Source organism: Colossoma macropomum, unplaced genomic scaffold, assembly GCF_904425465.1.
Source record: "Colossoma macropomum unplaced genomic scaffold, Colossoma_macropomum, whole genome shotgun sequence".
NCBI lineage: Eukaryota > Metazoa > Chordata > Actinopteri > Characiformes > Serrasalmidae > Colossoma > Colossoma macropomum.
This window is the reverse complement of record NW_023494789.1, coordinates 3937774-3953484: the sequence shown is the minus strand read 5'-3', so window position 1 is coordinate 3953484 and position 15711 is coordinate 3937774. Positions and strand designations below refer to the sequence as shown.

The window sequence follows — 15711 nt, the reverse complement described above, 5'->3', positions numbered from 1 at the left end:
ACCAAACAGGTAGTATTGGCCAACAGATAATATTACTTCTCTCACAAAGGGTAGGCCTTAGTCTGTCTGCAAAGGAGATTCTAGACACTGGAAAGCCCCTGGGTTCACAGAGAGGCCTGTGTGTACTTACTGACCCAGTGAAGAGAGGGGCAAGTTGACCTTGAAAGGTAGAGTAGGCTGGTAAAAACCAGTTGAAACCGGTTTTTGGGAGTGAGCTCAACATGCAATGACCAAATTGATGGACGAAGAGATGCACCTATTAGAGAATGAGCTAATATGAAAATTTGAGAAGTAAGGTGGGGGGATATCAAGTTACCCCAGATAAATGGTATAAACTCTTGTTTGGAACACTGTATTTGTGCATTTGGGGTTTCTCGAGACCCTGTGCCACTTGATGCTGAAATAAAGAAGAAGCCTTTTTCCCTCTTCCACAAACTCAGCATCTGAAGCATCTAAACCGCTTATCCTTCTGGGTCGCGGTGGGGTGCTGGAGCCTATCCCAGCTGTCATTGGGCGGAAGGCAGGATACACCCTGGACAGGTCGCCAGTCCATCGCAGGGCAGACAGACAGACAGACAGAATCACACACACTCACACCTAGGGGCAATTTAGCATGTCCAGTTGGCCTGACTGCATGTTTTTGGACCGTGGGAGGAAACCGGAGTACCTGGAGGAAACCCACGCAGACACGGGGAGAACAGGCAAACTCCACACAGAAATGACCCTGGTCACCTGGCCAGGAATTGAACCAAGGCCCTTCTTGCTGTGAGGCGACAGCGCTACCCACTGCGTCACCGTGCCGCCCCAGACTTAGAACAGTTATTAGTGAAAGTGTTTAGCCGGTATTAAAAGATTTCTTTTTATTCATAATATTATGTTGGAGGCCTGGGGTCGAAGGGGACAGCCCTTGGTCCCGACAGCTGACAAAGAATGTATTCGAAATCTTCTGAGAAGAAGCTGAATTGTCTGACGATGGTTCACAAGTATGTATGTGTTATGATGTTAGATTGACGCTTCATTCTGTTGTTAGACATAGAATGAGGTAAACACCATCAATACTCTCAATCACACAGAACTAGCCTATAGCTTATGCGTTGAATGGCTCTTTCATAGTTGGAAATAGCCCTGCAAAGTGTTTTAGGGGTCCTAGGCCTGGGCAACAGGGCAATGTAATCAGATGACTGGCATGTAACCTAATAACAATGCTTAAAGAAAGGGAGTTTGTTAAGAAACTACCTGTTAGTTCTCTCTGTTTGCACTGTAATGCTAGTATTACTTACCACGTCTCTTCAGTTTTACTTGACTTTTAGCTTTACTTTAGTCAAGCTAAGTTTAGTGCATGAAACTGAAAATAAACGCTGATGTGCTTTGCAACAGCTTGCTTCAAAGTGATTCGCTGCAGTAGAACACTATGAAACCAAGCTCAAGTGACTGGGTTTTACCCAAGAGCAGCTAGCTCCAGCCCTGGAACGTTTAGAAGCAGACAAAGTTCCTCTGATCCCTATCTACTGCCAGGAAACAGGACCAGAAGTTAAATAAATAATTTTAAACTTGTACTCCAATGTTTTATTTTCATTTACTGTTCTAAAACAATTTTCTGTTTACCAAAAAAAATGTTAGGCAGTAGATTTTTTCCGCTGTAGCTTTCCTAGAGTGTGTCTGAGAAAAGATTTGCAGCGTTTTCCACACAGCTTAAGTGTCCGGGGGGTATCAGTCATTTAGAGCGTTACAGTCTGAAGTTTCTCCAGCGAAATGTGCTATTAGTATGCGAGTCGCCACAAATGTACACCAAAAGGAACCTCATGAATGCTAGTTCAATAGTAACAATACAATGAGCTTTGTGACATCTAATAGTGCCACCTTGTGGCAAGTATTCAGCCTGCTAAACACGACTGAGTGAGTGTGGGTGCATGGCCAGGTCCATGAGGCGTTGTACATCTAAAAATATGACACAGTTACATTAAACTGAATAATAAAACAGGACAGAAACATAACACACCATCTAAATTTACTGATTTGGGCTGGGTTTCCCGAAAGCATCTTACTGTTATGATCACCTTAACTGGTAGAGAGGGATCAGTCTGACACTCGCACTACCATTCAAGAATATTTTTGTCTTTAGGCCTTTAGGAAACCAAGCCCAGATCAATTTGTGAATTACCTGGGCGTGGCCTAATATTCCAATTAGCATGTTTGCTTGGAACAGATGAAATTACGTTACACGTACACAGAGTGACAGTTCTACTGTAGCGCTGAGAGCTGTGACTAATATTAGAGCACTTATGCTTGTATGACCTGGGGCTTCAACACAGTTTGCAACTACTCTGCTATACACTCTGCTACAGCGTACACAGCTAAGGAACAACACTATCCTTTACTACTACTCTGTAAAAACACTAACTGAGAAGACGTTTCTCAATTCCAAGCATCATGCCTAGCAACAGTGTTTCAAACAACAAGCCTGTATAATTATGACCTGAAATAATGAATGCGTTTGTGATGTATTTGTTCCATTTGTTTATATATCGCTGTTGTCAGAAGAAAACCTTGTATCTCCATTTTGGACATTTTTCAGTTTTTGACATAATGGATCGTAAACAGCTTTTGAACCAATTCAGGTCAAATGTTTCTTTTTTGCGATGTATGTGGTATCAATCTCATCAAATGTTGCTTTTAATTGGATGAAACAAATCATACTAAATACACATCAAGAATGTAAAAAAATATTGCTACAGTAAAAAAACACCATGGCAGTGGTGATGGTGGTGCTTTCAGCATAATAAATGCTTTACTTTCCACTTATTAACACATTATTAATCCAGTGTATAAATTGTGCACTTTCTCCGAATACAACAGTCTAAACGTGCAGAGCGAGTCAGCAAGAAACAAGATTTCTAAAGTCGCACAGTCTTTAAAGGACATTTTAAGCTCAACCAGCCAAAGTCTCCAACAAGATGTAAAACTGGACAAGTGAGCTCCTCGGATGCCTGAGCCTCGGGATGTGAATCCTGCTTTCACTGTGCTACAGAGGTGCTTTTCTGGCATGGACCAAAACACACTCTTCTGCACTTCAATGCGTCTCAATCCAAGGTAACTAAAGTACCATAGCAAGCTAATGCACGAGTCAATGGTGACAACTAGCTAGATTTTAATGATTTAACTGTTAAGCTACATTGCACTCGGTTACACTAACAACTACTTAATTCTAAGTAGGTTACTGAGTATGGTATCAAAATTGACCAGTACTTAAAAACATGTACTAAGTGTTAAAAAATAAATAAATAATAATAATAATAATAATAATAATAATAATAATAATGGTATTGATGTATCCCTGTATGTTTTATGTCCGCAAGACCAAGATTAACCTAATTAATCTTGGTTCCCTGGAGCTTTAACCTCAAGCTGCTCCAAGCTCAAGTTACTGCAAGAACATTGCCCATGTAGTTGATTAAGTTCAGCTGCTTTGTGGAAAAAGTAACACACCTTAAAGTTTTAAACATGATGTGTAGACAGTGTATAAGACTATATTCACACAGCAGGTAAAAGTGGCCCAAATCTGAGTTTTTTTGTTTGGCTGTTCACATTATTTTTTAAATGTGTCCTATATGCGACAGTCTGAACAGATCAGCTACCAAACTGACCCACAGGTGCAAAAGATCAGTGCTTCACGCGGCTCATCCAGAGGTAAACAATCACGACTGCCAACGAACGCCAGTCGCTCCCGGAGGGTTCAGTTTCATCTTCACCAGCATCACAGGAGCCATCATGAAGCTTCACTGACTGACAGCTGGGCTCATCACACAGGATGTGTTCAGCTCGCCGTAAAAAGGGCGCGATCACTTCTTTGATTCGTGTCCTCAGATTCTTTTAACTGTGCTTTCAGACTTTTTAACTGTTCTTTGACGCTGCAGCCTCGTTCTCCTACAGCAGAGTTTGGCCATTTCTTTCTAAATCTCTTCAAACACAGAGGGTTTTGATCAGTCTTTTCTAATTTTTATACAGAAATATCACCCCAAGTGTTTATGAGTCTCAGCAGCGCGAGATTAGGACGAATGTGGAGTTGGACTGACGTAAAAGCCACATGAATTCCGATCCGGCTGTTCAGACTGAGTCATATCGGATACGTATCGGATTTCAGTACCACATATAAAAGCGTCTTAAATCGGAATTGAAAATCTCAGATTCGGTGTGTTTTTTGGATTTGGGCCACTTTTACCTGCTGTGTAAAAGTAGCCTAAGATAAAACTTAAACAAAAATCCTGCTTAAATGTCTGGGGGAGTAGACAAAGCAGGTGTGATGGACTCCTGACCTTCAAAGTCCTGCAGGATGTGTCCTTCTCTGAAGGAGAGCGTCTGTTTCAGCTGCTGATCCAACATGCTGTGAACCGTCACGAAACCTTCGTCCAAAGCCACCACGTACGGGAAGCACACGGCGGCCCCAATCACACTCTCCGACCAGCTCACCGGGGCGCGCTGGGATATGCCCTCCGCGTTAGCAAACATCCCTAAGAAAAGACAGAGACACAGCATGACTCATCCTGACCGGTTACCATGACAACGGGCACAGCAAGAAAAGGCGCAAGGATGTTTCTCGCTGGGGTGGGCCCGAAGTGGCTTGGACACCGTCCCACGTGTTCACCTGAGAAAACAATTAACTCACTGTTCGTTATCCAAACACCTGAGGGCTTCGTTAACAAAGCAGCCCTGAATGAGTCTTTTTGTCACTGTATGTCTTTAACATCTTGAGCCAATAACATGAAGAGATTCTTCAAACAGCAATAAGCCCAGATCTGATAGCTCACAAAGTCTAAGGACCCCTAACAGAAACACTGATTAATACATAGCTTGCAAAATACATATCTAATTAGTGGATGATTATGACAGTTCCTTCAGGCACTGTATGAGCAAGTATGAGGACCTGGGGCTGTAATACAGAAACTTCCTATCTTTTTGTCTTCACTTAAAATCTGACAGGTCAAAATAAGATTTCACAAATTTGTATTACAGAAGCAAATCTTATCTGAATAATCTTATCGTACAGTATCTTTTCTCAAGTTATACAACAGTTAGTTCCGGCCACGCAAGCTGATTGGTTGAGCAGCGTTTTAACTGTGCTGTTATTTCGCCATAACTTCACGTTTTTTCACGAACACTATCACTCCGCTGAGACGAAGTTGCTAAGCAAGGACTTTGACAGCTGTAGGAGACGCTCAAGCCATTTGAATGTTTTTACTTCTTACTTTGCCACAAACAGAAAATGGACACTTTTAAGATCACATTTGACCGACAGCCGATTTGGTCAGACTCTGAAGATGAGACGTCACTAAACTCCCAAACTGTCATCACCACTGAGCAGCTTTTCAGTCGGCAGCTGTGACAGAAGAAAAGCTAAACAACCTGGAAGCAGCCAGAAATGAACCCAACACCATTCGCCAAACATGCAGTCTGATCTTCAGAGTCTGACCAAATAGGACTGAGCCATAAAACTGCCACAATAAAACCAAAAAAGCTGCTCAGTGGTGGTGACAGTTTGGGAATTTAGTGTGAGGAGCTGGAGAACGAACTGCCGGCTGAGCAGCGAGTGGGCGGAGCTCGTTACTCTGACGTAGCAACAAGCTGCTCGTTAAGGAACTATAATTTGGTGAAGGAACTGCGAACATTAAAACATATTAAACGCCGCGTTCACGGCCCAGTTTATTAATTTATTACTTTATTTATTTAACTGTTGTATAAAAGCAATAACACACTCGAGGAGTGTGTTATCGCCAATAACATCACGGCTGTGCGATAACACACTCCCTCTGTGGTCTATTGCTTAAATAGGAAATCTTAACTTACTCGATCTAAGTCAACAATCAACTGTCGTGTCTGTTACCTAGCAACCGACCTTATGGGCACAGCTGAAACATAAACGCGATCAAGTTAGTTAGCCATACAGCTAACGTTAGCTACCGTTGCTGATGTAAAGAAGGTCAATTAAAACTAAAACTTAAGAATATTGTGTCAGTGCTTCGTGCTGTTTATCAGAGTGTCGCCGCGCCACAGTTTCAGTCTCCATTTCCCAAACGCTTTAGCCGAGCACGCTTAAGTTATTCCTCCTAATAAACAGACACACGTTCAGCTCTGTCTCTTTATTCACCACCATCACTGTATTATTGTATCTGACGAGTTTTTATCAAACACCCGAAGGTAATATGTGGGGGCGGTGGAGATCGTGTCTGCAGCATTTGGGTTTTTAAAATGCTGAGAAAACAAAAAGAAAAAGTCAAAGCACCGTTTTCAGTGTAGATAAATGTAAGGTCATTATGCTAGTTACAGTGAACTGTGCTGCCCATCACTGCACAAAACGATAGAAACAGATGGTTAAAACAGAAGTTAAGACTCTCTGGGGTTTATCTTAAAGTTAGGACAGAATTTAGGAAATTCTGTCTAGTTACGACGTTTCTGTAATTCTGTTTTCCTATCTGGAGTTAATGATAAGATTATGAACTTAAGAACTGTTGTTCTGTAATAGCTTCTGTCCTAAATTCAGTCCTAACTGAAGTCGTCATGGTGACTAAACAGATAAGATAAGATTTCAGACTTAAGACGTTTCTGTAATATGGCCCCTGGTCTTGGAGCCCCCCCATGCTCCTGCAGACTTCAGCGTTATCCCTTCTCCAACACACCTGATTCAACTCATCAGCTTATAAATGACTCTTTCCAGATTTGACATCAGTGAGTTAAAGCAGGGAAAACACTTAAGGCTTTTCCAGTGCAGTATGTCCTGGTATTAGAACACACAATAACACTGAAATAGGGCTGGGCGATAAAGCGATAACGATAATAATCGCGATTTAACTTTTCCTCGATAGAGCGATACGACATGTTCGATAAATGTTCGATATAATACACCATTCTCACACTTCCACGTTCAGCGAAAGCCTTGGTGGCGTTTTCTACTGTAAGGAAAGCGACACTACTCTGCTGGTGCCAGGAGAGGGCGCACTTCTGAGTTTTTCTACATGATTAGAGAGGAAGGGGGCCACGAGTAAGATGAGTCTTTAGCAACGGCTGAAACGCGGAGTTATGCATTCCCTGTTTGAGTGGAGCGACCCGGTGATCTGCTCTCCTGTGACTGAGTGAGAGTGACGAGGTCAGTGGAGTAACTGTACTGTCCTACAGCGAACTCACCTCTTTCCTCACATCCTAACCAGCTTTAGCAGCGTTAAATCACAATCCTCACAACTACAGCGCTGTTACAGCGCTCGGACAGTCATAATTTAGTATTAGTGCATTCACAAGCACCGAAAATGAAAGAAAGAAGTGAGTTCATGTAAATTACAGCCCTGATTTAAACGAAAGTAAACTGAGGAAACTGAGGCATTGGAGAGCGGGAGAGCGCTAGCTTTCCAGGCTAGCTGTTTTTAGCAGCTGGCTAACTTGAAGCAGCGCTCCGTCACTCCACAACATGGAGAACTGATGATACTGTAGATCAAACACGACACAAAAGCACCGCTTTCAGTTTAAACGTACCTAAAAAGAGGACTCTGTTTGTCTGGTGTTGATATTCTGCAGTTCACCACTTAAACTACTACGATAGTATAGAGAAATCCAGTCGTCGCCAGTTGGTGTCTGAATACTGTGATGTCATTTGTAGCGGGGTAGCCGAGCGCTCGGCACCAGCTAAAAATAATCTGTTTTCTTTCTTAAATTATGACTATTACAAAATAGCCGTGCTTTTCCGGCTGGTAAAAACAGCTCAGCAGACACTTTCTCCCACTCTCCCATGACAGATTTGTGAAATGTTCCACTGTTTGCCGAGTGTTTGTCGTGTTCCGACCATAAAGGATAGTTTAAAACAGAGATTAACCACCCAGGACCAAAAATCAGCCTTCAAACTTGAAAGAAATAATGATTTGACATTTATCGCGGTATGTATCGATATCGAACGATATGAATTTTGTTTATCGTGATAACATTTTTGGCCATATCGCCCAGCTCTACACTGAAATCATATCAGCAAGAGCAGGATGTTTATGCGACGCTGTGTAGACTTAGTCCTTCCATAGATATACAAATGTTTTAATTTTATAAAACATTTCCTAATATTATACATATTTGTGTATCAGCAGATAGAAACATGAACAATATTGGCTTTGGCCCACAGTTCCCACACTGTTACATCCCTACACGGCATGATCACTAATCCAATTCAAGACCTATTCTTACCCTGAGTATATGTATCTGTTTATCATCACACAACTGTACCTGTGAAGGTAGGAGGGGTTTTCTGGAGGTTGTGCTGTGATGATATGATTTCCCCACACAACAATAGTGTTATCAGTAAACACACACAACAGTGGCGACACTGGAGGTTCAAGCTCTACCTTTCACTCTGCACTCTTGGTTTTATGTGAAAAGTCACAGACGACGACTCTGGCTTGCTTATTCTTATTTATTTATCTATTTATTTTTATTTTATTCTACTAGACCAGAGTTCTGTCTCGCAAAGAATTCCATTGTTAGCCAGCTAACGTTAAGATTAATCTCATATAACCTTGAATTTCTCTGGCTACATAAGCACACTGAACACTTAACCTGCAGGGAAGGTCAAGTTTGGGATTTTGGATGATAAACAGCTCTTGGACCTATCAGGACGTGCCTCTGACTAAGGCAAAGACTTTTCAGGTCACATGTTTCTTTCTGTAATGTATGTGGCATTAATCTCATTAAACTGTTGCTAGAGTAAAACAAACACCATGGTAGTGGTGACTGTGGTGCTTTCAGCATAATAAATGCTTTACTTTCTACTTATTAACACAGCATTAATACTAAATGTCATGCTGTTATGTGTATGTGCATGAAACTTAATCTCTGCCTGGGTAACTAAACCTGGCTTAACAGAGAAAGTCGTTAACTGTCACCATAAAACAAGTTAACCGCAGTTACTGGCCCCAGGGGTGTTACCCACGAAGGGCAGATGTGGCTGCAGGTTTTCTTCCAATCAAGCTCCTGCTTGATTAGAATGTAAACCAAAGAATAAAAAATGAAAATATCAGTGACCCCTGAATTAGGCTTTGTTCATACAGCAGCTAAAAGTGGCCCAAATCCAAAATTTCTTCATATGTGACACAGATGTGTGTCTGTGTGTCAGTGTGAGCAGCAAAAAACACATCTGACATTTCCAATTCCGATTTGAGACGCTTTCATATGTGGTACTGAAATCCGATACGTAACCAACATGCGGCAACGCGACGCAATCTGCATTTACACTGTTCAGTGTTACTGGTGTGTTAGTGTGTGTTGTGCTGGTACGAGTGGATCAGACACGGCACTGCTGTTGGAGTTTTTAAATACTGTGTCCACTTACTGTCCACTCTATTACACTGTTGGTCCACCTTGTAGATGTAAAGTCAGAGACGATAGCTCATCTGCTGCTGCGCAGTTTGTGTTGGTCATCCGCTAGTCCTTCATCAGTGGTCACTGGACGCTGCCCACAGGACGCTGTTGGCTGGATATTTTTGGTTGGTGGACTATTCTCAGTCCAGCAGTGACACTGAGGTGTTTAAAAACTCCAGCAGTACTGCTGTGCCTGATCCACTCAGACCAGCACAACACACACTAACACACCACCACCACATCAGTGTTACTGCAGTGCTGAGAATGATCCACCACCCAAGTAGTACCTGCTCTGTGAGGGTCCATGGGGGTCCTGACCACTGAAGAACAGGGTAAAAGGGGGCTAACAAAGTATGCAGAGAAACAGATGGACTACAGTCTGTAACTGTAGAACTACAAAGTGCACCTATATAGTAAGTGGAGCTGATAAAATGGACAATGAGTGTAGAAACAAGGAGGTGGTCATAATGTTATGCCTGATTGGCAGGAAAACATTGTTTGAAGCTTTCCCTCCTTGCTCCACCGGAACATTTGAATACGGAACGAACGTTTCATACATGGCATTGTGAACACATCTTCTGATTGGACAGATGCATCACGTTGGCCGAATTAATCTGCATAAAGTTCAGCTCGGCTCAACTTTTCGCTGCACCGCATCCCCCAGACTCAACACGCCAGACCCATCATGCACTGTGCGGCTACGTCTGGCGGAATCGATGCTTTCCACTGAAAACGAATGGGATATGTTGCAGTGCGTCGACGCGCCGGAGCAGCGTAAATGCAGCCTCAGTCTGAACAGCCAGATCGGAATTCACGCCACTTTTACGTCAATCCAGCTCGACATTCATCATAATTTTGCGCTGCTGAGACCACATGAACATTTAGCCTGATGTTTCTGTACCAAAGAATTAGAAAGACTTATAGCAACCGCTCTGTGTTCGGAAAGGTTTCGAATGAAGCAGCCGAACGCAGCCGTAAGAGAACGAGGCAGCAGGGTCCAAAGAAAAGACAAAAAAAAGAAAGAAAGCCAAAGAAGTGGCCGTGGCTGAATATTGTACCCTTTTTACGGCCAACTCGAACACATTCTGGGTGATGAGCCCAGCTGTCAACCATTGGAACTTCATAATCGCTCCTGTGATGCTGGCGAAGATGAAGTTGAAAGCTCCGGGAGCGACTGGCGTTCGTTCGTAGTCATGATTGTTTACCTCTGGATGAGCCACGTGAAGCAACCTGAAGCGATGTTATTTTGTCACATGTAGGTCACATTTAAAAGATATTGTGAGCAGCCAAACAAAAAAATTGGATTTGGTGAGAAAATCAGATTTGGACCACTTTTACCTGCTGTGTGAACGAAGCCTTAGTCCTATAAATGGTTTATACTATTTCTAGTTACATACATACATCCTGGCTTGGAACTCAGGTATTGTATGGTTCAGTTAGCAGTGGAAACGATGAAAAAACATATGATCACAGATTTGTAACTGTAACCGCATCACACTGCATTTCGGACAAACATGAACCAAAATGCGTTCACAAAACTGTGCAGGAAGATGTGTATAAACCAGTAGTTCCCAGTCCTGGTCCTGGAATACACCATCCTGCATATTTTGGCATCTTTCCTGATCCAACTAATACGCCAGCTAACAAGGTCTTCCTGAATTTACAGCAGGGAAAACACTAAAATGTGCAGGTCAAATGTGCTCTGGGACCAGAACTGACAACCACTGGTAAAAAAAAAACCATCCGGTCAAAATACTATGACCACAGATCCCTCATGGACATCAATAGTGGACTGTTCCTGGAGCTGAACTCACCAAGCCCACCCGGTGCAGCCAGCAGAAACTCCTCCCTGCCGATCCTCTTGACGATGGGCTTCCTCTCCTCGCTGTCGTAGGGAAAAAGGTCCTGCGAGGCACCTGTACTGTAGTTGAGGATCATGTACTGTGTGGGCAAAGCCAAACACAGGAAGTAGCCATCCACGCTGAGGGCGCAGGGCTGCTCAGGTGTGGCCACCTCCTTCAGTATCTGGACACGGTCCTCGTGCACAGTGCAGATCTGGACCGCCCGCCGTCGCGCCGACACCACCGCCATCTCCGCGCAGAACGGGTCAGCAGTTACCGGGTTCTCATTGATACAAAATGCGGTCACACCTTTCAGTTTGGCCCCGCCGGAGGGTACGGGCTCTAGAGTGACCATGTCCACTAAGGTGATAGTGGCATCACACAGGACGATGAGGCGCTCCAAAGCTGAGGCAGCCTTGAGCTCGGCCACAGGCTTCTTCAGACCCAGATACTTCTGTAGGAGCTTCTGGCTGCTGTAGGCCAGCCTGCCTTTGGTCGTGGTGCGCTCCTCCAACAAGAAGTGATAGATGAAGCAGTCGGTGGTGCCCACATACAGGTGCTGCCCGCAGCATTCGATGCACTCGATGGTGATGCGCACCTTCTCGCCCATCAACTGCTCCCGCTCCACGGCGGAGACCAGCTCGAAAGCCTTCACACTCATGCTGCCGTTCACATCTGCTTGGAAAGAGGTGAGAGAAACAAAACAACCAGTTTACATGTGTTTATGCACACTAGCTGGCTTTCATTTTATGGGTCCAAACATTGTAGTTCTTCAGGTACAGACTGTAGTCCATCTGTTTCTCTGCATACTTTGTTAGCCCCCTTTTACCCTGTTCTTCAGTGGTAAGGACCCCCATGGACCCTCACAGAGCAGGTACTACTTGGGTGGTGGATCATTCTCAGCACTGCAGTAACACTGACATGTTGGTGGTGTGTTAGTGTGTGTTGCGCTGGTTTGAGTGGATCAGACACAGCAGTGCTGCTGGAGTTTTTAAACACCTCAGTGTCACTGCTGGACTGAGAATAGTCCACCAACCAAAAACATCCAGCCAACAGCGTCCTGTGGGCAGCATCCTGTGACCACGGATGAAGGACTAGAGGATGACCAACACAAACTGTGCAGCAGCAGATGAGCTATCGTCTCTGACTTTACATCTACAAGGTGGACCAACAAGGTAGGAGTGTCTAATGGAGTGGACAGTAAGTGGACACAGTGTTTAAAAACTCCAGCAGCACTGCTGTGTCTGATTCACTCAGACCAGCACAACAAACACTAACACTGCAGTGCTGAGAATGATCCACCACCCAAATAGTACCTGCTCTGTGAGGGTCCATGGGGGTCCTGACCACTGAAGAACAGGGTAAAAGGGGGCTAACAAAGTATCAAGAGAAACAGATGGACTACAGTCTGTAACTGTAGAACTACAAAGTGCACCTATATAATAAGTGGAGCTGATAAAACGGACAATGTGACCATGTTATGCCTGATATGTTGCTTATTATGCTAATAATAACAAAACAACATCCAAGCAGAGGCGGACTAAGTTAGCCAGCCAGCTAGCTGTATCTACTGCACCTGACCTGAGTGTAGCTATCTGGCTACACCAACCTGTAGCAAATCTCCACATCTTAGCAGCTCATATACAAAGCCGAGGCGATTATTCACGATATATCGTTACCTATTCTGTCTTTTCCTCTCCAGCTCGGCTCACAAAATCCTTCTCACAGTTTGGTCAGAGACGAAATGTTCAGCTAACAGCTAGCTGGGTTAGCTAGGCGGCTAACAAAACAAACCAAAGCACTAGCCTGTAGCTAACACAGGCTAACGCAACATGAAAAGACATTAATCTGCCAATAAGTGAACCTTCGTCTTTAATAAAACACCGCAGACAGTCGAGCAGCCTCGACACAAATGTACCCGAACTGCTGCTTGGGATCGGCAGGGGCTGTCAGCTAATGCTAACCGAAGCAGCGCAGCGGTTCAGCCTAACAGCCGCTGCTGTTCGGCGCTGGAGGTTTAAGGGGCAGCGCTGAAAGGGGAGACGGGAGAAAAGCCAAAGCAGCTTCGTACCCCAGCCGTGGGAGCCACGGTCCCGTCAGGAGAAGCTCCACCACTCCTGGGCCTCCCTGTTTTCTCCACTACTCTCCACTACTCTCCTCTCCTATCCTCTCCTCTCCTCTCCCCGCCCTGCTGCTGCTGCTCGCCGCCGCAGCACATCCGCTCATGTGATAAAGTTCCGTCTGGATTTGATCCCGTACGAATGAATAGGAGCTCGAGGCCGAATCGTTTTAGGGTTTAACATCCCAAATTCAACACTGGACGAGTAAAAATGTTAGTAATGGTAGTTAAAAAAAAATGTCATGTGAAAATCAGAACATGTCAAAATTAAACTTTTAACCCTTACAGAAAAAAATCACTTTCGCTTATGAACGTAATGACGTGTTATTCAGTCACTGCACACGATATTTAGTGGGTGTAACGTGTTGAAACGTGACACACCCAATGTCCATTTTATCAGCTCCACTTACTATATAGGTGCACTTTGTAGTTCTACAGTTACAGACTGTAGTCCATCTGTTTCTCTGCATACTTTGTTAGCCCCCTTTTACCCTGTTCTTCAGTGGTCAGGACCCCCATGGACCCTCACAGAGCAGGTACTATTTGGGTGGTGGGTCATTCTCAGCACTGCAGTGACACTGATGTGGTGGTGGTGTGTTAGTGTGTGTTGTGCTGGTACGAGTGGATCAGACACAGCAGTGCTGCTGGAGTTTTTAAACACTGTGTCCACTCACTGTCCACTCACTGTCCACTCTATTAGACGCTCCTATCTTCTTGGTCCACCTTGTAGATGTAAAGTCAGAGACGATAGCTCATCTGCTGCTGCACAGTTTGTTTTGGTCATCCTCCAGTCCTTCATCAGTGGCTGGATATTTTTGGTTGGTGGACTATTCTCAGTCCAGCCGTGACACTGAGGTGTCTGATCCACAGTTTAACACTGTGTGTGTGGACCTTCACTTTATTCCTGAAACTAAAAAAGCAAATGTGTTTCTTTTTCTTTCTCTCTTTCATAAAGAATTCATCTCTTCATCACTACTTAAAGTACTATAATTCTTGGAATGAAGAGTCCTCAGTTAATTCATCTTCAGTTGCTACGATAAGCTTTGTAGTTATAACAAATAACCTGTAAATAAGGTAAGGTAAACAGGGACAGAAAACGTAAAACACATGACACCATCATTCATCTTGATCAACATCACAAAGTCTTTTTCTTGGAGTGGCTTTTTAATGTTCAATTTTCCATGTAGACCACCAGAGGGAGCCAGAGATCAGATTTATTATAAGGACCCTAACACCGCATGCAGGCTCTAAAACTGTGTGCTCTAAATCAGAGATCCCGATTCCAGTCATGCGACCCCACAATATACAGAGATTAGTGCTTTCCCTTATCTAGCACACTCAGTAACTCATTAGCAAGCTCTTCATATGCTGAGTGCAGAACAGGAAATATACAAAAACACTGCTTTTCTACACTGGCTGCATCCAAAACTTCATAACACCATATCATACATACTACTATTTCTGAATTTAACACTGTATAGTCATAACATTGTATGTATAGATCTAACACTGTATGTATGGTACCTAATACTGTATATATGTACCTAACACTGTATGACACACAGTGTGAGGGCTATATGCAGAGTGTTAGCACCATATATACAATGTATATGTTGTCCTAACACTGTATATATAACCCTAACACTGTATGTATAGTCCTAACACTGCATGTGTGGCCCTTTCACTAAATATATAGTCCTAAAACTGAATCTGTAGTCCTAATTCAGCATGTATGGCCTTTACACTGTGTGTATAACCCCAGAACTGTATGTATGTCCCCCACACACCACGTATAACTCTAACACTGTATATATAGCCCAAGCACTGTATAAATGACCTTGACACTGTATGTATAGTCCTAACACTTTATGGACAGCCCTAACACTATATGTATGGCCTGATCCCTGCATGTATAATCCTAACACTGTATGCACTTCCCTAACATTGTATGTATGACCTTAACACTATGTATAGTCCTAACACTCTATGCACAGTCCTAACACTATATCTATGGCCTGAAGACTGTGTGTATAATCCTAACACTGTATGTATGGCTTTAACACTGTTTGTATAGCCCTAACATAGCATGTATGGCCCTAACACTGTGTAGTCACAACATTGTATGTATAGACCTAACATTGTATGTTTGGTCCTAACACTGTATACTCCTAACACTTGGTCATAATACTGTATGGCATACAGTGTGAAGGCTATACATAGAGTGTTAGGACTATATATACAGTGTATATATTATCCTAACACTGTAAGTATAGTCCTAACACTGCATGTGTGGCCCTAACACTAAATATATAGTCCTAAAACTGAATATGTAGTCCTAACACAGCATGTATGGCCCTTACACTGTGT

General features: G+C 43.4%; 1 protein-coding gene across 1 annotated transcript in view; it reads right to left on the bottom strand.

Moving 5' to 3' along the window:
• The window catches only part of tgfbrap1 (transforming growth factor, beta receptor associated protein 1), a 41837-nt gene extending 28209 nt beyond the window's left edge, over positions 1-13628 (bottom strand). The window contains exons 1-3 of the mRNA XM_036569816.1: positions 13297-13628; positions 11199-11900; positions 4314-4508 (exon numbers count right to left, since the gene is read on the bottom strand). Coding sequence (XP_036425709.1) covers positions 4314-4508; positions 11199-11886 — 883 coding nt within the window. The 5' untranslated portion in view covers positions 11887-11900; positions 13297-13628. The remainder of the gene's footprint in view (positions 1-4313; positions 4509-11198; positions 11901-13296) is intronic.
• Positions 13629-15711: the final 2083 nt, after the last annotated feature.